The sequence below is a fragment of the Accipiter gentilis genome, chromosome 19 (genome assembly GCF_929443795.1).
Source record: "Accipiter gentilis chromosome 19, bAccGen1.1, whole genome shotgun sequence".
Taxonomy (NCBI): domain Eukaryota; kingdom Metazoa; phylum Chordata; class Aves; order Accipitriformes; family Accipitridae; genus Astur; species Astur gentilis.
In genome coordinates this window covers 8659872-8685974 of record NC_064898.1, presented here as the reverse complement: position 1 = coordinate 8685974, position 26103 = coordinate 8659872, and the positions used below count along the sequence as shown (strand labels likewise).

General features: G+C 42.0%; 1 protein-coding gene and 1 long non-coding RNA gene across 2 annotated transcripts in view; one reads left to right on the top strand and one right to left on the bottom strand.

Moving 5' to 3' along the window:
* Positions 1–26103, top strand: part of LOC126048201 (uncharacterized) — a 566030-nt gene that overhangs the window by 21557 nt on the left and 518370 nt on the right. The gene's annotated exons all lie outside the window — the stretch shown is intronic.
* Positions 14984–16942, bottom strand: GJA3 (gap junction protein alpha 3). The gene has a single exon (XM_049822817.1). It carries the CDS (start codon positions 16939–16941, stop codon positions 15406–15408), a length of 1536 nt encoding a protein of 511 aa, XP_049678774.1. The 5' UTR covers position 16942; the 3' UTR covers positions 14984–15405.

The following is a 26103-nucleotide window of genomic DNA, read 5'->3' as shown; positions in this document are numbered from 1 at the left end:
AATGAAGATCAGCTGTATGTCATGTAGTCTGGTTAAATTTAGAATTGACGAGTTTAGAGGCCAAGGCTGAGAAATAAGCTCCCTTTTTCTGAACATTTAATAATGAATTCTTAAGCACTTATGTAGATCCCACATCTATATCAACATAGCTCCCACTGTCAGTGCTCCAGAGACTGCCTACAAGTTCCCTGATTGGGGATGAGGTCCTTTGTACCAACACGCTGGGCTCCAATCCTTCTGGAAGTTGGTTCCAGCCAACCTTCAATATCCTCCCTCTCTTCCTTAGGAGAGTTTTCCTCCCTAATACTCAGCATGGTGGTTCAAACATCACCTCTTTGCACTTTACCTCAGGCTTTTCACAAAAGACTGATCTTGAGCAGAAAGTCACTGCAGACCCCACTGCTAACAAAATGCCAACCTCCAGCACCTGGTTTCCAGGGCAGGCACCTCCAGCAGCACAGTATCAATAGAAACCATCTCAGCACCAAGCACAGGATCAGGAGGAGGCCATCACTCTTTGGCCATGCTGTTCAAAATATGTGTCCTGCTCACTGTCACCAGATTGTACACTCTCCGCAATAGAGCCTCCCTACTTCTGCTGGCATTTACCTGAGATCCATCATGGAGATAGTCCCTGCAGGGCACTGACATGGCCCCAGCATGAGAGATAAGAGGTCCCTCAGCCACAGTGCTGACAGTAGCTGGGTGAGATGGGAATGGGGTTTTACATCTCATTCCAGGATGCCAAGGAGTAAAGACACTAAGGGAAAAAGGATTAGCAATGAAAAGGCAATGCTCTGCCATGCCAGTCACAGTACCTGTCACGCCAGGATCCCTTGCTCTCCTTACAGACTGAGGACACTGTGCTTGCCCCATGGCTTCAACGCCTAGACCGCAAATGCCAGCACCCAGAGCCAGCACCAAGGCTAAAGAGGCCATAAACCCGGTCTCCATAAGGCTCTGACATTTTTTTAGGTGAACAACCAACTAACCCTGACCCCCACAGCCAGCAATATCAGAACTTCCCAGGATCTCTGGACAGCAAAAGATCTCCTGGATGGATTCCTTAATGGATTTCTACATGACTAGAAAATGCAGTCACTAAGAGAACTCCCTCAAGCTCTGTGGCATGTTGTCTCTCTCCCTGCCAGTGGGGTCCTTTCCATTGAAGAGAGTATTCCCAAAGTATCGACCCGCTTTAGCAAACCCTGGCCACTGCCCAGCCAAGCTCCAAATGTGTGGGAGAATATTGCTGAGAGCTCCCAAGAACCATCAGCACTTTAATTCCTGCCTAAACTCCAGGCTGTCACAGCAGCCATACAGGAGAACATCTGCCAAGCTGCAGACGTGCCAGCTCAGTTCAAACATGTCAGTTCAGTGAGGCCATTAACCTCGCCACAAGTTGGGTTGAAAATTGCAAGACAATATTGCCTGCCGTTGCAAATATGAGACTACCCCTTGGGCAAGATTGCCCAAGGATGCTGAAAAGGACCTGAAAGTTAATTGTGTTAAAAAAAAATAAGGGTGCGTGAGCAAGTTGCCTAGACAGCTCTGCTGAACCTCAGACACTGTGGCTGGAGCTTTAATCATAGGAAAAGCATTACAAGCAGCAGCTTTTTAAACTCTGAGAAAGGCTAAACTTCCTTTCTCTCTGCTATTAAAAGCTGCCCCAAGGTCCCTAGTTATTTATGAACCATGTTGCTGTAGGAAACCCTATAAATATCCAAAGTGATAAGCGTGCCCTTACTCTTCGTAGAGTGGCCAGCTAAGAAAAAAAGGAAATCACCCTTAGCTGAAACCTCTTCAGCTACGTCCTCTGTCCCCACCACATCAAGCCAAAAGCAGAATTGCCAGGTCTGGACTTGACCTCACATCGTCACAGTTCAGCTCTCTAGCCAGACCTGAATCTCTGTATCTGATGAGGTGGCAACTGGGTATCTGACCACTACACACAGTCAATAAATCCAAGAGGAGATACAGGACATTTTATAGACAATGCAGGAAAATAGACAATGCACAACATAGAAGATTCTATTCTTCTAAGTGCAAAGATTCTTGCTAGAAACAGCCCAAATCAGTTCAAATCTGGCCCTAGCCATGATACCAAACATCTATAAAAACTAACTTGGTCTTGCACGGGAGTATTTGTTGCCTAGTTCTTCCAGAATATCCTTTGTAATTATTTCAGTTTATTCTCTTCTGGGTTCACTTCTGTTTGATCTCTTCTTGCTGCTGAAGCTTTTTAAAGGGCTGCTTCCAATCTACCTGTGAATAAGAAATCTCAGTCCTGTCCCAGCAGAGAGCTAACTGCATACCTCTCTGAATGCTCACCGTCACACTGCGGCTGTCCTGGGAGTCATCTTCTCAAGGAGGAAAATGAGGGCAATTTGTTTGATTTTACTCAGCACCAGTGAGACCACACCTGGAGTACTGTGTCCAGTTTCATGGCTCTCATTTCAAGAGGGATGTGGAGAACCTGGAGAGGGTCCAGCAATGGTCAGTGGCCTGGAGCCCCAAAGAGAGGTTGTGGGAGATGAGCTTATTTAGTCTGGTGAAGAGAAGGCTAAGGGAGAATGTAATAGGAGCCTAAAACCACTTGTAAGCCAGTTACAAACACCATAAAGCCAAATTCTCTTGATCACGGCAGGTGATAGTGTAAAAAGTGGCAACAGCCAGAGGCTGTGGGTTGGGACATTGAGAGTAGACATTAAGAAAACTACACAGGATAGTGCTTGTGGGATCGCCATCCTTGGAGGTATTCAAGACTCGGCTAGACTGAGACCTGGCTGACTAGAACTAGGTTTTGGGATAGTCCCACTTACTCAAAGTAAGGGGAGGTTGGATTAGAGATCTTCCAAGGTCCCCTCCAACCAGCATTTCTGTGATTCCATGATACTTTTAATCTCCTTTCCTTACACAAACACATGAAGGTAAGCAAAAGGCATTTATGCAACTCTGATAGATAGTGATTGCCTAAAACACACAGCCCATGTGTTCCTCTGGTGCAGTCTGAACAATGATCTCCAAAAGAATCACATTCACTGTAGGCTGATGGACTCAGTGGGAGTAACAACGGCTGGTATCACTTATAATTTTTATAACTGAAAACTGTACAAAAATCAAGCCTGAAACCAGAGAAAAATGAATGTTACATTAACTTATCTAAAGTTGAGTTAATTTTTATTGGATCTGATTTGGTTTAGTCTTCAGACTCTTTGACTCCTTCTATTACTTACGAGGTCTCTTCTGCAAGAGCATTTCAACCCCTTCTGAATTAAAGGGGTAACTCAAAGAGTTAAGCTCAAACATTTCAGAATTGGTGAAACAAATTGGTGAAACTACTTCTCTATATTTGGTTGTAATTTTATTTCGAACTGCACAAAAGAGTTAAGGCATACACATCCTAGAATAAAAATCGTGTCTGACAGCTATAATGTCACTTTGTAGCTAGAGGGAACATTTCTGCTGTCACTAAAATACCACGGATGTAGCCAATTGAACAAAAATGGTACTGTCTAAACAAACTCAACACACAATGGCTAGTTCCTAGCTTCAGAGGTTCAGCAGACCAACTGTGCTCCAGACAATGCTGAGTTTGTTTAAAGTGTAATACATTTAGTTGTGCATGCTTATATATGAGTTATTGTAAAGTTGCTCTGGGCTAAATTCATTCCTGGTGCAACACCACTGAAATGAGTGTACTTACGGCAGAGATTAATTTGGCCCATTATGTACTAAACTTGCAGATCTTTCTTTAAAAAAGAACTATTCTTTCTGCAATTGATCTTGTTCACTGCAGTCATTTAAACACAAAGAAAGTCTTATCTGTGTTACACCAGTGTGGTGGAGTTATATTGGATTTACGTTGTTGCAACTGAGAGAATTCTTTCAGCTGAAAATAAAGACAGCTGCCCAAATTATATGCAGATCACTGCACTTCTCCTATACACCAAAAAACTTGTAATGCACATTTCAGTGTCATGCATGACTTGGTATAGCAGCTGTAGGGAAAAGGAATTCAGAGCAATACACATAACTTTGTTAGAAAGTTAGGTCATGGCTTTAGTGGTAACAGATTTCAACATCTAAGCAAATACATTCAAGCTTTTCCATTATGCATGGATGGCAAGCAGTCCATACTCTCTCCATTTTACAGGGCAGCAATGGGATTATTTTCCCGTCTGGATCATCTACAGAGATGGCACTTCAGCATTCTGGGTATGAAAGCTTTGAACTCAAGGATGAAGGAATAAGATTCAAAATAACAACTAGGTGTCTAAAACACAATTATACATGGAATTTAGGTGCCTAAAGCCTAAAGGTAAGAGCTCAGAGATCACCTTATCATCACCACCTCTGCTTTAGCTTGATGCTGCATGAGGTGCAGCTACCCTTCATGTGTTGCAAGATAATTTTAAAATTGTATAAAATAGAAAAAAGAACTAAATTCCAGAACAACATGTTGCTTCCAAAATGATCATCTGGAGGTTTTTCTAGTGCAAAATGTTTTAGAGGAAATTTCTGAGGCTTGGTTTCATGAAAAATATGTGAATATATATTGCGCGCATATACATATATATATACAGACACACATACATACATATATATGTATATATATTCTGATTTGAAATCTCAGGATCCCTTGGGAAATAGAAATTCTGAATGTCAGCTGATCTTAGCTGCAACTATCATTTTGCAATGATGAGCTCTTATTTCACAGACCAGGCCAACAGAAGCAGGGACAGTCCTCTTCCTGAAAGCATTTTTCTAAGGCCTATAATGTTTCTGTAAAAGAAAGAAGATTTTAAAAAGTAATGGGTGGCAGAACAAAGCCAGGTAAGGGAAAATGACTGCCAGCAATGAGCCTACAGGTCGTTCTGTTCCTCACTAACAATTCCCTCCCTGTTGAGAATGGTGGTGAAAATTCAACTATTAGGGATCTTTTTACATCCAAGGCTTTTCTTTTACAGGCAAAAAAAAGAATAAAGAAAAATTAAAAATGGGCATTTACTGGGTTCAGCTCTAGTCTCTAATTCTGCAGCCCTATAGTATGAACAGAGTTTGCCTCCAGTTGTCTTCTCACAACTGGTGTTGTCTCAAGCTTGCCTCCTTTCACTTCACCCAGAAACTTCAGCTCTAAATGAAAGAAAACTCACTGAGTTGTGTGCAGTGTGCAAAGGCTTTTCCCAGTTCAAAATGCACTTCTTCAAGCAAACTACTACATAGACAACAATAGCCATATTGGTACATGATATTTTACAGGCTTGGAAAGATTTGCTAGCTATTTTAGTTGTTCTATAAACACGTGAACAGGGAGTCTTTTTGATCCTACTTGATGAAAACAGTGAAATTGAAAATGAAAACTCTAGGAAATTTCTAGTGGTGTTGGGACTGATCAGACATTTTTCCTTTGAAAAAATGTTGGGTACACTGTGGCCAGAAGCTACGATTGCAGCACACTGCCGAGGACTGTGCCAGCTGGGACCTCCAGACATTCGGGTTTCCGTAGCAGGGAAGCGACACAAAAAGCTGGACAGTGCAAGAATCGCTGAGGCACATTTTATGGTTTTATCTTACACAGGAAGACAAGAATTTCTTCCTAATCTTACATAAGTTCTGAACTTTAATTAAGCCACACAGATGGGATGAATTGGGAACAGCCTGTGCTGCCGAGCTGCTCTGAAGGTCTGACTTTGCTTGCTGCTAGGAGAATGGCATGGAGGCAGCAAACAGGCAGGCACTTCCAGCTCTACCTCCAGCCACAGATACGCTGAAAAAAGGGTAAACAGTGAAGACCAGAGCTTTTAAAAATACATCCCAAAAGTTAGACTCATAATTCTCATGCGGGCCACAGCAAGAGGCTGGTGCGATTGCACCCTTCTCCGTGCTGCAAAATCCCAGACCACTGCAGTCATCAGTACAGCTGCATTCACAGGCAAATGTAAATGCGGGCATTATTTTGTAGACTCTGGCTAAGAATTTTGCTCTCAAACCATTGGGCTTTGCTACTTTAATTGAGTAGAGTGTTTAAAAGGCTCCAGGACGCTGAAAAGCCAGAGAGTCAGCCTTGTGTGTTTCTGGTACCCAAGCCAGGCTGGCTTTGCTGCAGGTTTTTCTCAGTTCTGTCCAGGTCATGCCCACGGTGACTGTCTTCTCAAGAAAGTAGTTGGTGTGGTTTACAAAACATCAATGTTTTGTTTAAACAAACCCTGTGTGAGCATATCTGTTACACGTGACAGTGATGAGTAGAGCTTCACAGTCATAAATAAGTTAGGACAAATCACGTTCAGCATTGTGACAGCTATTAGTGACAAAACTTCAGCCACACTTAAATGTGGTTAATATAAATAAGTCTAACTGATGCTGTCAGTCCTGACTGCTCATTCTGTTGTCTGATTTTGTTGTTTTTACTGTATTCAAATTTCAGTCACAGGGCTATTTAGAGACATGTACCAGACTCCAGAAGATGTACTGGCAGTCTGAAAGACAGAAGCAACTTTATGACTTAAAGAAAAATTTAAATCCCTCTTACAGAGCAGACACAGAAAGGAGGGATGGTGCATGGGGGTATGAAAGCTACCCCTGTTTTAGAGACCTGGTACAATTCAGCATTAAACACCTCAACAGAGAATTGGAAAGAAATGTAACTCCTCTTAATTCGATGACTCCACCTTTCCTCGTCTTCCAGTGCTCATAATGAAGAAGGTACTTTTCTCTCAGAGTATCCATAATCCAAACACGAATGAGTTTGCTTAGGCAAACCATCCTCAGCTGCTTACTTCTGCATTTTGTGCAGAATTTACATAGCAAACCCCACTACATAAGCCATGCAAAGCAAACAGTAGGTTCCTCCGTGGGGCTGGATAGTTCAACCATAATTATCCCTTAGTCTCTGCTCAGAAGACCACAACATTGAACTTTTTAAGCCCTTTGTATTTTCAAAAATATTCTCTAGCTAGCACAGGAACTCTTTAAAAAACCATGTCTCACACTACTTAGAAATGCAAAGGTCTGGACATTTTAATATATTTTTATCATGCTTTCAAGGGACAAATAAATAATGAGGATGAAGAACTGCAGATATTCATTTGGTTGTTTTTTTTCTCTGGAGACAATATCTAAAATGACAGAGATCTGGCTGACAAAAGGCACCTACCACACATAGGTTAGAGCTGGCAACATCGGTGATGCAGACAAACACAGCGAGCCTGGGCAGCTCTTCGTGACCTTCGTGTTAGTCTGCTCATCCCTGCTCTCTGCGGCACCAGGCACCTTAACCACATCCATAGCTGCTGTCATAAGTGCTGAGGGTTACCCTTAAAAGCAAGGTACGGTGAAAGCCCACACATTGAAGACCCTCCTCTAGATACTAAAAATAGTTCTGATAGACCCTGTACTACTGCTGGTGACACAAAGATAGACAGATCACCTACTGCAAGAAAAAGCAAAGGAGGTAACTACCAATGAAGGACAACATTTTTGCTATGTACCACTAATTTCTTTCTAAAAATGAAAAAAAAAACTTACACAATGAAGAACAGCTGGTGCAATCCAGCTGTTCTACTCATGCAGTAACAGTACTTAAAAGTTACCTGTAACTCTGGCATCACGTACCTGTAAGTACTAAAATGTGTATTTCCTCAAATACCCTGTTTTCCTGGACTATGACACTGAAAGAATAAGACATTCTTCCTTGGCCATCTTTATAAGAAGGCCCTCTCTTCAGTTTTGTGATTTTGGATAAGCATCTGCTTACTCTATTGTCAGCTGAAAATAGACACAAAGAGAGTTAGACCTGATGCACATCCAGTTGGCCAGAAATGATCAAAATGTCAGCCCTACTAAGACCTGACTATATGACATCTGTTTCCATGGGAAACAGTGTGTATTGCCTTCATTCCTATTCCCGCTACAGAGTGGGAAAGCACTGATGAGGTTAGTTAAATCCCATTCTTAGTGCAATCACAGTGAAAACGCTTGCTGAAGGCCAGCTGACATTTTCCTGTGCCAATGCCCTGGGGACAACAGCAGCAGTACAGGGGTGTGTGGGATGCTCCTGATTTGGTTTTCAGCATGACTGTACAGAGGAGATTTACTGGAGGAGGTTAGAGAGCTCCCCCCAGTACACCTCCTCCCATTACCATCAGGATCTTCGCTGTGCCCTGACACAGCTGTGGATGAGTGGTACACACCTCTCACCTTTCCTCCACAAGCTCACAGCAAGCTGCCTTGCTCAATGTGGCAGCAAAAAGTACCCGCGCCATCACACAGGCCTTCAGAGATCAAGAGTAGCAACACTCATATTTCATAATGGAGCCAGAAATTCTTTAGGAGACGGTGGGTGCAAGGTGAGGGCAGTGCGGATGCAACCCAAGGGAGGCAGAGCTCAGCGCACAGCTGCATCTGCCCCAGCTGATGCTCTCAGCTCTCCTGGGAGTACTCTCACTGTCCATTCTTCAAGTGACAAAATTGTGGAACTTCGGGATAAAACATGCATCTAAATAGAAAGTATGCAACATATTCTAGCCACATATATTTGTAGCAAAAAGTACTCTTGGTCAGAGGCAAGTGAGTTATCTTTAGCAATACAGCTGATATTACCATACCACTTTATTCACTTTCTTCCTTAGTTTATTACTACTACGCATCATCTTAGTGCTATCCATATTATACTCCTGTCAGCTTACTTTACCCCTGCCCAGTCTTTAAAGACAGTGAATAATCTGGTTTACCATATGGATACATCATGTAAAGCAGAAACAGCATTGCCTGAGCACAGGAGACACCAAAAAAATACACTCAACTGTACTAATACAAGAGAGACAAACACTTGGTACTACAGGATGGAAACTATCCTGCCCTGCCAGGTCCATATAAGTAAGTGTTGCATACGAAATAGCTTTACCAAACCTTCATACTTATTTTAAGACTTCTGCAAGAGTCACTTGGTCTTGCCCACATTGCTGCTTTTCACAAGTTAAACTTCTTGGAAACCTGGACCTGGCCTCTTCACAGGACTATACAATACTTAGACTAACTTGCCTTTAGTACATTGTACATTTTCAGTACAAAATTGGTTTATGCTTCGGTGTGCTAAACTGTGAACTTTACCTATAAGGGGCAAATCAGCAAATTTCAAATGCAGAGGGTACTCCGCGTTATGCCCAGTAAGGACACATTTTCCCTGCACTAAAATCCTTCGTGCATTACCAGGTGACAGTCTCATCAGACACATCAGCTAGATGGATAAATCAATCAGCACTGGGGGGAAAGATGGGAGTCACTATTAACACCACACAATACAGCATGAGATGAACAGTGCCTCGTGTGTCAAAATAAGAGCAAGGGTGAAACCTGTATTGGGCAGAAGGCAGAGGCACACCTCCCACTGATTTCAAGGGGCTCAGCATTTCACACTTTGCACCTGCTAGAGTGGGTCTTGATCACACGTGTCTTCTGGATTGTGAACTTCCTTTGAAGCCACTGGGAGTTCTGCATGGAGATGGGTTTCAACATCCAGTTTTCCAACAGATGCAATTCAGTGAGCACTTCACATGAAGAAAGGAAGCCGCATAAATGAATAAAGGGAGAGCTAACTGACTTTGCTTAACTGTTCTGTCACGTTAGTATCTTAAAAGACCATCTACACAACCATGAAAATTTAAGAGACAATACTGTGGTACAAAAAGTTTATTTAGTCATGATTTTGTAAACATATGAGGTAAATTAACGTTTACATCAACTTGTTTCTTACAGCATTTAATACACAAGGCACTTCTTTGAAGACAGCACTTTTAACTGTTTGCTGGTTTTATTGTTACAAGTTCCTGATGGCCCAGAAAACTTGTGTTTGTTGTCAGATTCTGTCATGTAAAAGACAAACACCCAGTAAGCCACAAGAAAGCTCCGAGTAAGCCTTCTTATGTTTTACAACCCTCTAACTGTGAGAAACGGTGTAAATGGGAATAGGAATATATTCTCCACCTTAAAATATGTTCACATATCCTGCATAACTCTTCAAGGACTGAAACTTCTGGAATTTGATTGGCATCTTACAACAAACTTAAAATGCAAATTTACAATTTCTTTTTCAACATCAGTGTTTTTTGCTTATGCAAATAGTCCCATTACCTTTAATGGTCTTATTTGCAAGAGTAAAAATAACTTGCATGAAATTGTATTTGCAGGCTCAGAACCATATCTTTGGCTAGAAAGCAAAACATTCATATTTTGTAAAATCTTCTACAGTGTAACAGTGCAGTGTTTCTACACAAGTATTTTGTTTGGAATTTTAAACCAGGCTGTAAATTTAGCTCTTAAAGGACATATGTCACAGCTAGTTTTTGTCATTGAACCTCTAAACACACAAGAAGGCATATCAATAATAATGAACCTTAGTTTATTTGGTAATAATTGAGTTCATGATGAAAAGTATCTTTTTCCATAGTGTGCTCCCTATATATCCAGCTCCCATATTTTAAATATACAGAGAAAAACTGATACTATAGATCTGTGATCAGGTTAAATTGTCTTTAATGGTACTGCCTTATGTCTGAAGAGTTCCTGTGTTATAGTAAGACATTTCTCTTTTAGGTTTAACATATTGGCAGAGTAATTCTTTTACTTCTTATACAAATGTAAACTTAGAAAACAGTTTATTTAATCCAAATGTGCAATCTGAAATCAAAAACTGAGTGTAAACTTCAGAAAATCAAAATTACAAGAGCACACTTTTCACAAGAAAAATCAAAGTAAATGAAACAAAAACATTTGGAATTAAAAAAAACCCAGCCTGTTCAAATCCACGGTGTTAGTGTTTGTATTAAACAAAAAGACATGGGGGCTCAACACTCTGCTTCTGCAGACTGTTGTCACCCACCTGAACTCAGTGGAATACAACAGTTTGTAGCAGCTGAGGAGATGGTCCCATGACTAATCAAAAAAGGACCTAAGTACTGATCTGATTCTTAAAGCTTGCCTTAATTATTTTACTGATTCTACACTTACGTATTCATATCAGAAAATAATCTCAAGAACTGCAAAATGTCAGACATTTAACTAGCTCTAAGTGCCTTGATGAATGACAAATACACTGAGCCATATCAATCCCTGGTACCACTTTGCACACAACTGGCTTCCAAATTACACCAGAAAACAACGCAGTTCATCTGCTTTTTCAGTACAAGCTACCTATTTTCAAGAAACTATGATTCTTCAATGCCAGCACGGACCAACAAATTCAGGGAGCACTTTTTTATCCATGAAAAAACAAGAGATTGATTTTCATAGATAAAATATTCCACTTTAATAAAGGGAAGGTTCTAGCAGGCTGTCTTCATTTAATCAAAATACAAAGGGAAGAAATGTGGGGGGTTAAATTGTCTATACTTCATTTTCTTTTGTATTAACTGACAGCTGCACTAATTAAAAAAGCCCAGTGATAGAAAACAGATCAACTCTGTCCATGGCCAAGAAACTATGTATTTATGTGCAATGCAGGTACTATGTTATGAAAAATTATGTTATGAAAAAATGTACTAATGAAATCAGTGATTTGGAAAATATGTTTCATATAATCATTGCAGTTGGAAGAGACCTCTGGAAGTCATCTAGCCCAACCTGCTATGGTCCAAGCTGGGTCAACTAGTACCAGTGAGTTGACTTATTGCAAAGTTACACCTAGTAACTTGTTCAAAGAGTATCTTTTTTCAGTTTTCTCCTTTTCTTTTCCATAGCTTACCTTAGCATTTTTTTTTAAGTTTGAGAGAGAACAATTTTCCCACAATCATTCTACTCAAAGAGCAAGGGCGGGGGGTGGGGGTGGGGTGGGGTGGTGCAGTTTGCTTAATATCAGGCATGATTCTCTTCCAACTTCCGTTTTGCAGTAACTTACCTACTGGTTTCATGTTAGGTGTGTGTATAAGATCTTCCAAGATTATGGCTTGAACCATAATATAGCCATATGACAAGGCTAAATCAAAGTATCATTTGCTACCAGTTCTCTCTTTGGAATTAAATAATGTGAAAGAGCAAACAACTTGGAAATCAGCAGATTATTTTTGCCAACAGACTCTGTTCTGCAAGTTAGTTGGTGTTTGTAAGTATTTTCTAGAACTATGGAAGTCTGCATAGTTATGTTTTACTCATAGCACGTTGAATTCAGTGATCATTCATGAGTTAAGATTAAAGTACTCAAAATTGGCCACACCAATAAGATTTTTTTCAACAAATCTGATTCCAGATGTGATGCAGCAACAAAAAGCAGTTGTAAGCACTAAAGGGGAGTGCTGCCAAAACAGTTACCTGGGCTTAAAGAAAGAAACAATTACTGGACTCTGAAATTGTAGGTAACCAAGAAGCTTGACGCTGTATAATTACATGATGGAACTTAAGCTGATCTTAAAAGCACAACCTGTGAGTTGTAGCTTTGCTTTCTCAGACCAGTACTGCTTGGATGCAGAGGGTGCTCTGTCAAATTTCTCTAAGGGTTGTGACAAAATTACACTTCTCCCCCCGAGCTTCACCTAACAGGAAAAATTATCTTTTACAGCTTTTCAGTAGTTACTCTGCCTGAAAATACCATATATTCCACAAAAGCACCTGAACTCTCTGCAGGTCTAACCACACACATAACTTGAAAAGGGCAGACTAGGTATCAGTGATCCTAAGTTAAACCTATCTCTGTTATTATTTTTTATATACAATATGGATGCAATCCTGCAGGACACACTCTGTGAGGGTTGTACTAAAGTAAGGACTGCAAGAGTCAGAGCTCCATCAAACAACAAGTCAGTTTTGCTCTCAGGCGTTGGTATAAAAAAGCACATATTCTAGGTGTTCTGGTTTATATAAATACACTCCAGAGAGACTTCGACTTCATTCTTCAGAAGCATAAAAGAAAGGAAAATATAGCCCATAAATTTTGATGCACTAAAATACAGAGATGCATATTGCATTATTTCAGCAATATAATTACTTGGCATTTAGCAAAACTTACAAAACTGCTACTATAGATGCTAGTAGATCTAAAAATTTTGAGTGTTAAACTCTGCCTTTGTTTACATCTAGGCAACTTTATCAACTCTATAAGTTCAGCATAGTTGCATGGATACAATAGAAAGCAGAATTTAGCTTTTAGCTTTCTTGCAGAAAGGGTTTTTATGGCTTATAACATAGAAAATTCATGAGAGCATGCCTGAAGCTGAACACCTAATAGTAAATATCTTTATTGTACAACTGTACATTGACTTTTAATGCAGCGTCTGCCCCCAAGATCAGTGGCAGCAGAAGACTTCTCCTCACCTGGTTCACCACAAGCAGGTCAAGGATGTCATGAGACAACATGCCCAAGGGTTGCAGAACAGTGCTTCTGATCATGAGAAACTCTTTGTGTCTACTCAGAAAGCAGTAAAAATAAATGTTTAATCTTGAGTGGTGGGAATATATTTTAACTGTTGAATAAAATAAACACATTCAGGAAAACATTTAACAGCAGAGATAACTGGCAATTGTAACTACTTGCTACAGGGTGACCCTGCTTTGCCTGAGTAAGGACTGCACTGCCAAGGCAAATACTTTGAAGATGCAAAGGGCTATTCCAGTGTGTTTGACTGCTCTTCTCCAGTTACAGTACTTTCGATTTACAGCAGCAATAGGACCGACTCTGAGCTTCAGTTCTTTTGGCTTTTGCTAAGAACAGAAGTTGGGCCTAATCCTGCATTCCTTTTGTACCCAAACTCTCCCGAGCCTTACCAGGCATTCAAAATTCTGACTAATGTCTGTGAGAGTACTTGTTACAAAGGATTAAAGGACAGAGCCAGTTGTAAGGAAAGCTGCACCTTAGAAAAAAGTACCCAGTAGTTTCCTCCACCCATTTTTAAGGGAAACACACAATTTTCAAAAGCAGGATTTTAATGTCTTTATATAAGGCCCCATAAATCTACATTCCTTCTGGCTCCCAAAACTCCACATGAATGTTACTTTTGCTTGAATAAGGCCTGCAAGATCCATCCCCAAATCTTGCTCCTTGTTAAATTGAATGAAAATCCTGCAAGTGACTTCAGTGGGATCAGAATAGACCCTTCAGCCACTGGCATGTTGCCCAGATATTTTAGCCACCTTTTCTGCAATACAATATTGTCTAAATCTGTTTTCACTGACCTGTAAGACACTACAGATTGTTGTTAAGGGAAAGGGTAGAACACAACAGGAAATAATGTTGCTTTGGGAATTTTACCATTAGTAAGTTTCTTTCCCCTTAGATTTTCTTGTAAGATCAAAGATCAAACTAAAATTATTAAGTACACAGTCAAGTAACTTTAAACCTACAGATCAAAATTATTCTCAAAATGTTCAAATACTTAAAAATATGCACTCAAGTTTACTTCTAAAAAGCATTTTTCCAACAAACTTAAGCTGATATCTAATAGTCTAAAATGCAGAGCTGTACTTTATCCTATTGTTTGTCCACGGGCAACGTTATGGGGCCACAATGTATTGAAATCATAATCCTTGCTTTCTGAAGAGAAATTGTTCTGTGTAATAATTTCTGAGGTGTGGTTTAAATTCCTGTCCTCCTCTAAGCAATTTCAGAAGTCATCTAAAATTATAATCAAACATGCTCAAACATATTTGTGGGCTTAAAAACATGGTGTGATCATGGTCGGCAAACACTGGATAGAAGGTCAAACCGAACACTTCCTAACAGGTCAAGAGTAAGAAAAAAAATTATAGAAAGATGAACCTCAAAAATCTATTACAGGGGTTACCTAAACTTTGCCCGGCCGAGGACCACATTGGCGATTTGCCATGAGCACAAAGGCTCCACTAAGTCATGTTATATGGAAGAGTCTGAGTCACCTTTAATATGGCAAGTTGGTCCGTAGAGAGGACAGGTGCCAATGGGCAATGTATCACCCTGATGTTTGCCATAGGGCTACACACAATTTAAGAGGAAGAAAATAAGTCATCGCATCTGCTCACATAGAGCTTATGTGAAAAGGATGGAAGTGAAGGCAAGGGCAAGAGAGAGATGACAGCCAGGCACATGGGCACTAGGGATATTAACATTTTTCTCAGATGAAAGTCAGCCTCAGGGCATGTGACCAGCTACCATCACCACCTGTTATCTGTGCAGGCCTCCCCTACGGCTGCCCTTGGGAGATCTGCCACGGACATGAAGGAAAGCCGGATTGGTCCCCTGGCCCATGGGCTGCGCTTCAGCCACCCCTGACCTATTAGAAATTGTTGATATTTTTCCCCACTACAACTCACAGAGTGCAAAAACAGCAAGCGTCAAAGTTTGAAGCCCAGGCCTTCCCACCCACGCCAGGCCTGGCCTCCCCGGGCAGTTCCCCTGCCCACTCTGCCTTCCATCACCTGCTCCTCTGAGCAGAGGCAACCGCACTACACAGCCAGGTCGTCTGACCTGGCTCTGCAGCTGCTCGACTTACTGGCCCTGCTCAAGCGCCGTGTGTCTATGAGCAGCGGTGGCTCATGCATCTCCACGGTGGTGCAGGCAGCCGAGACGGACCGTTCCTCTGACAGCTCCTCCTCACCCTCCACATCCCACTTGCTGCCACTTGCCCCGCTCAGGCTGGTGCTGCTGCCACTGTTGGCTGCAGCAACGGGCGGCCCAGCTGGGGGTGGGAGTAGCTGCTCCAACGGCTCTTCCTGCTGGGGAAGGGGATGCCGGACACTGCTGGGGGTAGAGGAGCCTGCCGAGCTGGAGGGCACCTTCCCCTGCTGCTCAGCTGCCATGTTGACCCAGTTCTGCTCGGCCGCCAGGGCATGGCTGTTGCTGTTGAAGTAGTTGATGACGGCTGGGGTGGGTGTGGGAATGGGGGTCGGGATGGTGACGGGAGTGGAGATGGGCGTGGGAGTCACAGCACGGTGCCTCTCTTCAGGAACTGGTGGCGCAGCAGGGTAGCTGGCCATGGAGGCTGCGTTGGAGGTGGGCCGTGGTCTTGGAGCAGCCGCGGCATAGTACGGGGCCATGGTCACTGGGGCCAGCAGCGGTGTGACAGCGCGGGTGTCAGGCAGAACAGGGCGGGGTGTAGCAGTTGTTACCACCACAGGTGGTGCTGGTGGTGGTAGGGCAACAGGTTTGGACTCCCCTGTTACCATGACTGGTGTCATTGTTGCGACAGGCATCTCAAGGCTGTACCGGCTTGTCATGCCCTGCTTAAGCTTCTTCCACCCCAAGTGATATATCTCAAGCATGTTCAGCAGCAGGGAGACAGAGGCCACCACCAACATGAAGATGATGAAGATGGTCTTCTCAGTGGGCCTTGAGATGAAGCAGTCCACAGTGTGTGGGCAAGGTGAGCGGCTGCACTGGTAGACTGGCTTTAGCTCAAAGCCATATAGGAAATACTGGCCCACAATGAAGCCCACCTCAAACAGTGTCTTGAAAATTATGTTGAAGACGTAGGTACGGAGCAGGGCACCCCCCATACGGATTCGACCACGTTCATCACGGATCGGGAGCTTCTCCTTCCCCCTTTTGCCAAGAAGATCCTTGACATTATTGCTGCCTCCTCCACCACTGCTGCCAGACGCTGCTGCTCCTGGGTAGTTGCTGTCTTTCACGTTTCCCTTCTTTTTCAGCTCTTCTTTCTCTTTCCTCTTCTCCTCCATGCGTACAATGTGCAGCACATGGCCCAGGTAGATGAGGGTTGGAGTGGAGACAAAAATGATCTGCAGCACCCAGAAGCGGATGTGAGAAATGGGGAAGGCTTTGTCATAGCAAACATTTTCGCAACCAGGTTGCTGTGTGTTGCATGTAAAGTCCGACTGCTCGTCTCCCCAGACCTCCTCAGCAGCAGCCCCCAGCACCAGTATCCTGAAGATAAACAGTACCGTCAGCCAAACCTTGCCAATAACCGTGGAGTGCTCCTGCGCATTCTCTAACAGTCTCCCCAGAAAGCTCCAGTCACCCATTGTTTCAGATTTCTAACCTACAATAAGAACATTAGAGCAATTAGAGCAACGTTAAAAAAAATCTTGTAATTACACAATGCTGGGGCAGAACAGATTGATCCTCCACAAATGACATTTCTTAAGTGCAATTCCTGTTGCAGAATATTGCACATTTATTTTAAGAACTACATAACCCTGTGACCAGGTAGCCATGGGTTTTGGTGAGCACAGAAGTGGGATGTTTAGTGCTTTCACCTAGCCGATACAGGTTTAAGTGTCTATACACAACAGGCAAGAAAGATTCATAACTAGAATTTCTACAAGATTTAAATATTTAAAAAACATTATTTCTGTCTCTTCTACCTGAGATGCCTCTAACTGTTCTTGCCTATTTTTAGAAAAGAACAGATGGAAATCAGTTCAATTAAACAGAATATTGCTACTGTTAATGTGACTGCACTTGTACCAGAGTATGATACAAATTTTGCCTAACCCTAATAATTTTATTCTTATCAGGACTTATTTACTCCAGCATTCAGGAGCTTACTAATGTCCCAGGTCTCTGCTAGTTTCATACTGTGCAAACACAGAAAAATAATTACTCAAAACCTATGGAATTTACAGTTTAATTTTGGAAGCACATCAACAAGCATGTTCTCAGCGCCTAGTCATGTTTGAGTTCGTTTATTTCTAAAAAGAGAGAATTATTAGAATAACTTGAAATATTGGGAAGAATGAGAAATTCTGAGAGGAATGGTGGAAAAGTTTCTATGCTATTTCCCCTTACTGTCCTGCCAGTTGGTGTTACTGAACCACATGTACTGCAACATTATTTAAAAAAAAAAAAAACAACAACAAAACAACAAACCAAACCAAAACACCTCAAGGGTACTTCAGCAAATGTCCACAGAGATTTTCTTGGAAAAATAAAATTACATCCTATGACCTTACTTCTGTGACAAACAACTGGTATATATTCTCAATAGTTTCCACCAATTCATGTATGATGGGCTTTCCATGTCCAGTTCTAGGCAGTGACACAACTTCTGATTTGGAAAGACACTTTAAGTGCAAGATTTTTTTAAGATGGGGTTCCTCACAAGCTGCCTTCCATAGAGAAACAAGTTACTATCTGCCAGTATCACTTCTGTTATCCTTGGCCTGTTTCTAATCGGAATATATGTAAGAATATTGGAATATATGTAAGAAACACATTTCATTCTCGTAAGGAACACACTTCTATATTTTATATGTCAACCTTCAACTGAAAACAAAATACAAAACTTTATTTTCAACTAACTTCAATACCTTCAGAAATACTTATATCGTAATTATAATTCAGATATAACAATTTGCATGCAAAAAAACACTACCAGAAAAGACTGATTATCCTCATGTTTAAAAATATCAGAATATTTTATAAATAGAACTAAATATTACTTTTTCCTTTTATATTTATACTTCTTGTCCAAATACCCATGTGTTTTACAATTCCCAAGAAGAAAAAGCGTTCATCATTACAGGTAGGAATTTACCACTGAGAAAATGTACTACTCTTGGTATTATATTTACTGTGATTTCCAACAATGATGTCACTGTTTTTCCAGAGGAAGCATTTCTAAAGTCTGTACTGAACTTCTTTCAGGCTTTTAGTTAAGGTAATTAAAGAAATTAAAGTTATTTAAGTTACTTTTTTTATAACTTGATTTTACTATGAGGCAGAATAGTATACTTTCACACAAAAAGCAACAAGATGCCCATTAGTATTTTGCATTTTTGTAAATCCTGGAATACTAATTCACTTTTTATCCCCACAAAGTTAATTCAGCAAAAACTCCCCCTAAAAAAAAATAGACCTTTGATATTCTACAAAAACACATTCCCTTTAACGTAATTGAGTTCTTTTTCCAGCATAGCATGATAAACTGTAAATGACCATATTAATAATGAAATATCAATCTCGTGTAGTAATGTCCCTCATCCTAAAACTATTTAAAATCATTTTTTAAAAATATATTCAGATTTTTTTATGAGTGTATTTTTTCCCCTCTTAAAATAGTAGCCCAAAACTGAATAAATTGTTAGAATACGCTATTTTTATAATCCTAATCTGTTTATATGATTTTAAAATTTAATCCTCAATCTTAAATTTATGAGGTTTACAATATTTTGTATGGTGAAGTAATTTTAATTTTGAGAAATATTAATTTTTTCAGGGAATAATGAATTAATTTTGTATCTTTTTTACTCAAAACCATTTGAAGATACATTCAGTTTAGTTCCATCTTTGGACAGAACTAAACTGTTGTTTGGGAGCGTTCTCATTTTGAGTAGAAAAAAGTAGGAACAGCAAAATGAATAGTTATATTTGATGGATTAAAGAAGTTTAGCATAACCCTAAGTTCAGTATTTCATTTATCTGCTATCCTTTGCATTATTCTATGCCTCTCAGTTCAGTTCCCTCTGCCTCACTCTTTGTTTTCTATCCAGATCAAGCAAAACAGGCAGCTCAAACAATAAGTAGTCAAAGTTACGGTTTCTTCTTTTGTCACTTATACTTGTAATAGAAAGTTTATTAATCAGCAAAAGTTAGCACATTAAATCTTCTTTAATTCATTAATTATGGTCTATTTTCAGCATGGCTGCCATCACCCTTGCGTCCAATGGCACAGAGGATGCACACTATTCTTTATACAAAGACAGATACTACCTTCTATTGTTCAGAAAAATGAAGTTGATCTGCCCTCATGAAAAATTATAACCCCTGCACTGTAAGGTGAACAGAGGTAGAAATCTTCCCCCCCCCCCATAGGCACACTGTAGTGTATCTCTTACTGAGATCAACAGGCGATGTTAACTACACTGAAAGTAGGATTTTTTGTGCTTTTCTGAAGAATTATCTAGTGATTAGTGGAAAAACAAGAATTTGTAAAAAGTAAAGAAAAGACAACAAATATTACCATCTAATTTATTCTTAATCATTCTCCATTCACCAACACTACTGAAGATGTTTTTTTCTTTTTACTACAGGTCAACAATGCCCAGGCTTAGATAATTCAGGACACCAAAGACATGACACGATACATTTCTCAAAGGACACACTTAAAAAAGTTATTCTAGTGCTTACATTAAAGACTTATTTCTGTGTATCAGAGTGTGCAAATTCATCCTGTACACAAAGAAAAAGTGTTTAAGCAGTGAGAAGATACATCGCAGCATCTTAACTGGACAGAGGTGAAAACTTTAGTGTTCATCTCAGTATGAATTACAGCAGCCATTGCCTTCACTACAAATGTGTATTACCCATACTATATAAACATAGGAAGGACATAATTTCCAAGGGCAATGCAAAGATATATACCTCCACTAGCTGGAGAGTTCTCAGAAATCCAGGTCCTGTATCTTTCTTCAATGTCAATACATTCTCCAGTGAGTAATTCTTAAAGTCAATGTAACTCATCCAAAAATCACATCAACAATTTTAAAGGGGTGCCTTGATACAAATAACCTTTAAATGACATCAAGACATCAAACAAAACTGAAGGGCTCACAGAGTTGTCACCATTAGGTTCAACAATAAAATACCTAAATCTAAATTTAAACAGCCACAACTCAGTATTTTAGCAGAGAACAAGCAGCTTGTAGTGTTACGAAAACTTCAACTGTACTACTTTCAGCACTGCTGAAATACAGAGCTAGGCAACTGTTAAGCCCTAATCTTACATATGGATTGTGAAGGGAGACATTTTGTCCTTCTGTGCTTGGAAAAAATGCAGATTAAGAAATGAAACATCTTTATCTGTATTTCATTACATTCATGCAGAAATATCTACTACGGTGTGATAGAGAATCTGCCTCAGAAAGCAATCTAATTCAATAGTATGAAAAGCAAGGATTTCACGAACCTTGGGGTCATTTAATAGTAACTGGGAGTTGTATATTGTTTGCATCAGTTAGAAAATCATTCCTCTGAGACAAATATTGAAAAATTCATAAAAACTGGCATGGCATTCTGTTTAAGAATCAATGCTGTGCTATTAGTTACTACGTTTAGTACATGCAAAAATACACTTTGTGGATGGTGTGTGTGTTTGTGTGTGTGTGACAAAGAGAATGAGCAAGAGAGAGAATAAATTTTTAAAGCTGTGATGTCATATATATCCCTCTACAGGAGGGAAATAATTATCATGTGGTATCTATAAACTTGCCAGTTATTATCTATATTTCTATTTCTGATGACATCACCAAAGAGGTTTATCACCACGTATCAAGTCTGTGAAACATGAAATTTTAATTATTTATAATTTTACTCATACACATATATGTTTATGTATTTATACATACATATACACACATATACACACATAGCTAACTACACAGCTGTTACATACATTACCAGATTATGACACCTGGTGTATTTATGATTTTATTATAGTGGTTTATCTAAAAAATGTCCCTTAGCAATTATTTAGAAACCTAACAGGTGTCCTTGTCTGAATATGATTTCTTAAATTCAGTCCACATTTTCTTTCATTTCTTGTGACAGCTTAAAATCCTGGGACTTAGGTTTTTATCACCAAAATTATCTAGATTTTATAAATCAGTATACGAGAAAAATGCTGTTAAAATAGACAACAACTTGCAATATTTCCTTGGTTTTACAATAAACAGTCAGGTGTCTCCATGACTACCAGGTTTTTAACTCTGCTAATTTAAATCTGATAAAAGTAGTCACCCTGCACAAAGTCTGCAAGGTAACCATGTCATTCCAGACAAACTGGCAGATATGCAGGGACAGCATAGGCTACTAAAACTTCCAGTGAAACCTAATGGTATTTGGTCATGTAAATATATATACAAAACACAATGGTGGGTTTTTCATAATTCACAATGAAGGTTTCATAATTCACTTTATAAACTTGTTTAAACGAGGACTTGAAAAATACCTTTCTTCTTGCTCATAGTATTATACTTTCAGACACATCTATTACCACTTTCACTGTATTTCAAACACTTACTAAAAATTAATTCCTTAGCTGATCTTGTTATTACCTTAAACTTACTTTACTGCTACGGAGCCTCCTCCTTAAATCCCAGACAAAACTTCTCTTGACTTCTTCTTGACTTCACTTGACCTCTGAGTGAAGGTTTGGCCTGAGTAAAGGAAAAACGCAAGGAGCGCAGGGCTGAGCCCAGCAGGAGAGCTACACCCCACCTGTTAAACTCCTCTGTTCCCTGGCTTAACAAACCTTTGCTCCGATTTGTTACTCGCAGGAGAAAAACAGGAACAAAAAGTAACCCCTTTTCTTCCCCAGAATACTCAAATGCCAGCTTAGAGCTCTATGTTGGAATTAAAAGACAGTGACTTACCAATAAAACTCTGAAAGGTGTGAAGGGTGTGGAGCTACCAGGGGACTACGGAATAGCCGTTGAACATGAGGGCAACAGTCCCTACATCCCGAGTGAGTGAAGCATGAATGAGACAGATCTGTCAGGTGCCCACATACGATCAGCCACACGGATCTAAAAACTGCACAGTAAGGAGTGTCCCGCCCCCCGCCCCAGATATACAAAGGAAAGACGAGCCTTTCTGGCATTCAAAGACTCAAGAGCCTTTTTCACTGCAGAGAAGCAGGTATCCCAACAGACAAGTATCGGTCTGAGGGGACTTCAGGCAAGTAACAGTAACTGCAAAGGAGATGGTGCTATACACCCTGTTCAAACTTCTTAAAGTACATTTTTGTCTTATGGAAACCATTTAAATATTTTTCTAGTTTAATTCTAAAGTGTTCCAGTAGGATTTTCCATTTTCCCTTTAAATTTCTCTTAAAGGGGAACTCTAGTAGCTCTGGCTACTCAGTTCAATTCCTCCTTCATATCTATGCCAGTATCTTAAAGACCTAACACACACTCAGGATTCCTAATAACATCCTAGGCTTATGTGATTTCTTCAGTGAGTCAGCAATGAACCCAAATACTTTTCTGATACTCCTTTTGCCTACAGGGAAAAAAAACAAGTGAAACAACTTTTCTTACCTATAACACTGGCAACCTTGTGCTTAATCAAGCTATAAATATCTTCCAAAGAATATTTACTCATCTCAAATACTTTGCATCCCTTGTGAGTCCTAAGTGAACAAGCGAGTAACTGTCATGTTTTTGGTAACTCTCAGACCAAAGACGTGACCAGAGTGAGATAAAAGCAGGCCACCCAGCAGTCTTCCCCATTATCAGAAGAAAGTGTTTGTAAGGGCCAGGTAACTCAGAGCTCACTCCAAGAAACCCCAGAACCATCCTGGGTTACACTCACGAGCTCCATCATTCTGTGTGGCACCACTTACAAGGGTGAAAGCAATTCTGGCTCTGCTTTATATTTAGGATTTAACCTTACTCTGAGTGTAAAACTGGACTGAAATGCACATCAATGTTAAAATGTTAGTGGTAACCGTTAAGGAAGAATTACATGCCCCTACACATGCACGCTTCGGTGGGCAACGGCTACAACAATCCCATATACAAACGATACTTGGTGCTTCCCCTTCCACTGCATTTTCTGAGGTATTTTGTGACGTTTGGACACTTTTCCCTGCCACACCAGGCTCCGTTATCGGTCCCATTTGCGAGCACCACTGCCTGCAGACGGTTCCCTCGGTGGGGCAGAACAGCGGACGCTCACACCAGGGTCCCTCAGGGACCTATTTAAAGCAGTAAGGCCCTTTCTACTATTCCTCCTCAGCACGATGAGCAGAACTCGGCCTCGCCCTGCCCTTCCCTGGCACCCAGCCCAGGGCCGAGAGGCACGGCAAACGGGCAGAGGCCCCAAGCAGGCTCCCGCCCCCAGCACAAGCTCCAAGTCTGCCCGCGGCCACGTCCCCTCCGGCGGAGCCCCCCTCCCCGGGCTGCGGGCCCGTGCCCTGAAGCCGTCTGGCGGGCGGCACAGCCCAGGGCCGCTCTACTTACGCTTTACGGGAGCAAGGCTATCTTAAGTAGCAAAAGCTTAACTCGTTCAGAAAAGTCCAGAGAGTGTTGGCGCATAGCTCATTTAACTGGGGGGGAGTGGGGGAGAAGCCCCCAGACTTTGCTCGGTCTATGGAAAAAAGCGGCGGAGAGGGGTGCAGCGGCGGGGCGGGACGCGCCGGGAGGCCGGTGCCCAGCGCCCGACCTGCTGCCTCGGCTGGCAACGCGCCCCTCGGGCGGCCGGCTGCCCACAGCCCGCCTGTGGCAGGGGACCTCTGACGGCCTCCCCTGTAGGCACCGGGCACCCGTCCCTCCCTCTCTCCCCTCCCCTTGCCCGCCTCCCATAACGGGACGAGCCGCCGGCTTCACACGCAGCCCCTTCCGAGGGGCTCCGGGCAGGGCCGGTAGCCCCGTCTCCTCACCCGGGAAAGCTCCGAGCGGAGCGGCCGGGGCGTTTGCCTTTCTCTCCCTTCCCTGCCTTTTAAAACGTCGTGCAGATAATCCATCCTCCTTCGCGGGCCAGGGTGGGATTTCCCGAGAAATAAACAGCTTCTTCCTCCGCAAGAAACCCCTCCCCGCTGGGGTTTCCGCCTGCCCCGCAGGGCTCCGCTCCAAGGCAGCGCGGCGGGACCCGCTACCTGCACGTCCCCCCCTGCCCCCGCCTCCTGCTCCCGCTCAGAAACGGCGGTACCGGCCGCCCGCGGGGGCGCTTGGTAACCGGTGCACGGCTGCCGGCACCGGCTGCCGCACCTTGACGGCCCTGGAAAGAGGGGTCATCGCCCAGGTGGCTTCCCGCCCAGCCCGCCGTCGCCGTGAGGAAAACGCGAGTCCCACCGAGGATCGCCCACCCGCCCGCACTCTCTGTGTCACCCTCTCTCTCCCTCTCTCCCGCTCACACGCGCGCGCGCTCTCTCACGGGGCGGAGCAGCGCCGCCCGGTGGCGGCCGCGCGCACCTCGCGCGCGCCGGCCGTTGGCGGGCTCGTAACGGCTCTCCGGAGCCGGCTGGCTTCAGCGGAGGGAGCTGCTCTACGGTTTCCTTACTGTCCGTAAATCTTAAAGGGGAGAATCCCACCTTCATCCATGAGGTGTTAGGTATATCGTAAAGCAAAAATTAAAAAAAAAAAAAAAAAAATAGCCCTCACAACAAAAAGTTCTTCACCGAAAGGAGGGTTTTTTCCTGAGAGGAGGTAAACTTTGCTGCTGGGGCCTGCATGTCCCGTGTGAAGAACCCTGAAGGGCTGTCAGCCCCACAATCCGGGGTGCTTCAGAGGTGGCGGCTACTGCCCTTCCGTCAAGACAGATCCTTTGGTTTTCAGAGTGAAGACAGCGTTGCATCAGCTCCTTGCAGTATTTCAAGACACTTGTAAACTTTTATACATTACAAGCCTGGGTCTTCAAAGTTGGAGAGTCTATACCTGGGACTGAGGCTGTTAGGAAAAGGAGGCATTATGGACAATTTTTTTGAAATTTTCTTTCCCCACAGGCACTCTTCAGTCAAGATTAGCTGTCAAGCTGTTGTGCACAGACCATTTGAAAAACCAGATGAGTTGCAATAATTTTCAAAACAATGTTTTAAAGGTGGCTCTTGATATTTTCAGCATCAGTACCCAAAAATATTACCATCACCTATATTTTGGCTAGGCTTTTTGGTGTACTTTAGTGTTGCCCTGAGAAAGGAAAACATTAGACAGAATGACTTAAACTAGCATGGCGATTCAACAACTCTTCAGCAATAATGTATGGGTTTCTGTTGATAGCTACTCTACAGTCACAGAGCTGAAAACTTAACCACACCAGGTCATTCCCAAGGCTCTCTGTTGCTCTATTCAGTAAAAATACCAGCAAAGAAAAATTTTGAGTCACTTTGAGGAGCTGCATGTAGTAAAGGACTAGTGACAAACTGAAAATGACCACCCCCATGCTCCTGTACCCTTGCAACACTTAGTTGCGCCCTATCAATCTTTCAGCTGAAAACACTAGGGAGGAAGATCACTGTTGGTCTAAGCACTAGTGGTGGCACAAGGACAAATTACTCTATTCAGAGATGTGTGATATATCTGAAACACAGTGCTGCCATGATTGTAAGTGTAGTAGTACCACAGTGTGGATCCTGAAGCAGCGGGGCATGAGGGGCTGTGTTGGGGTATGGGAGGGAATCCCAGCAGCACCAGTAGCTCCTGACATTGTAACTTCCTTCATGCAGTGAAGTCCCTTGGCTCATCAGG

What these genes read in the sequence shown, in the direction of transcription:
- GJA3 (XM_049822817.1), bottom strand. Translation starts at nt 16,941, where the DNA reads ATGGGTGACTGGAGCTTTCTGGGGAGACTGTTAGAGAATGCGCAGGAG.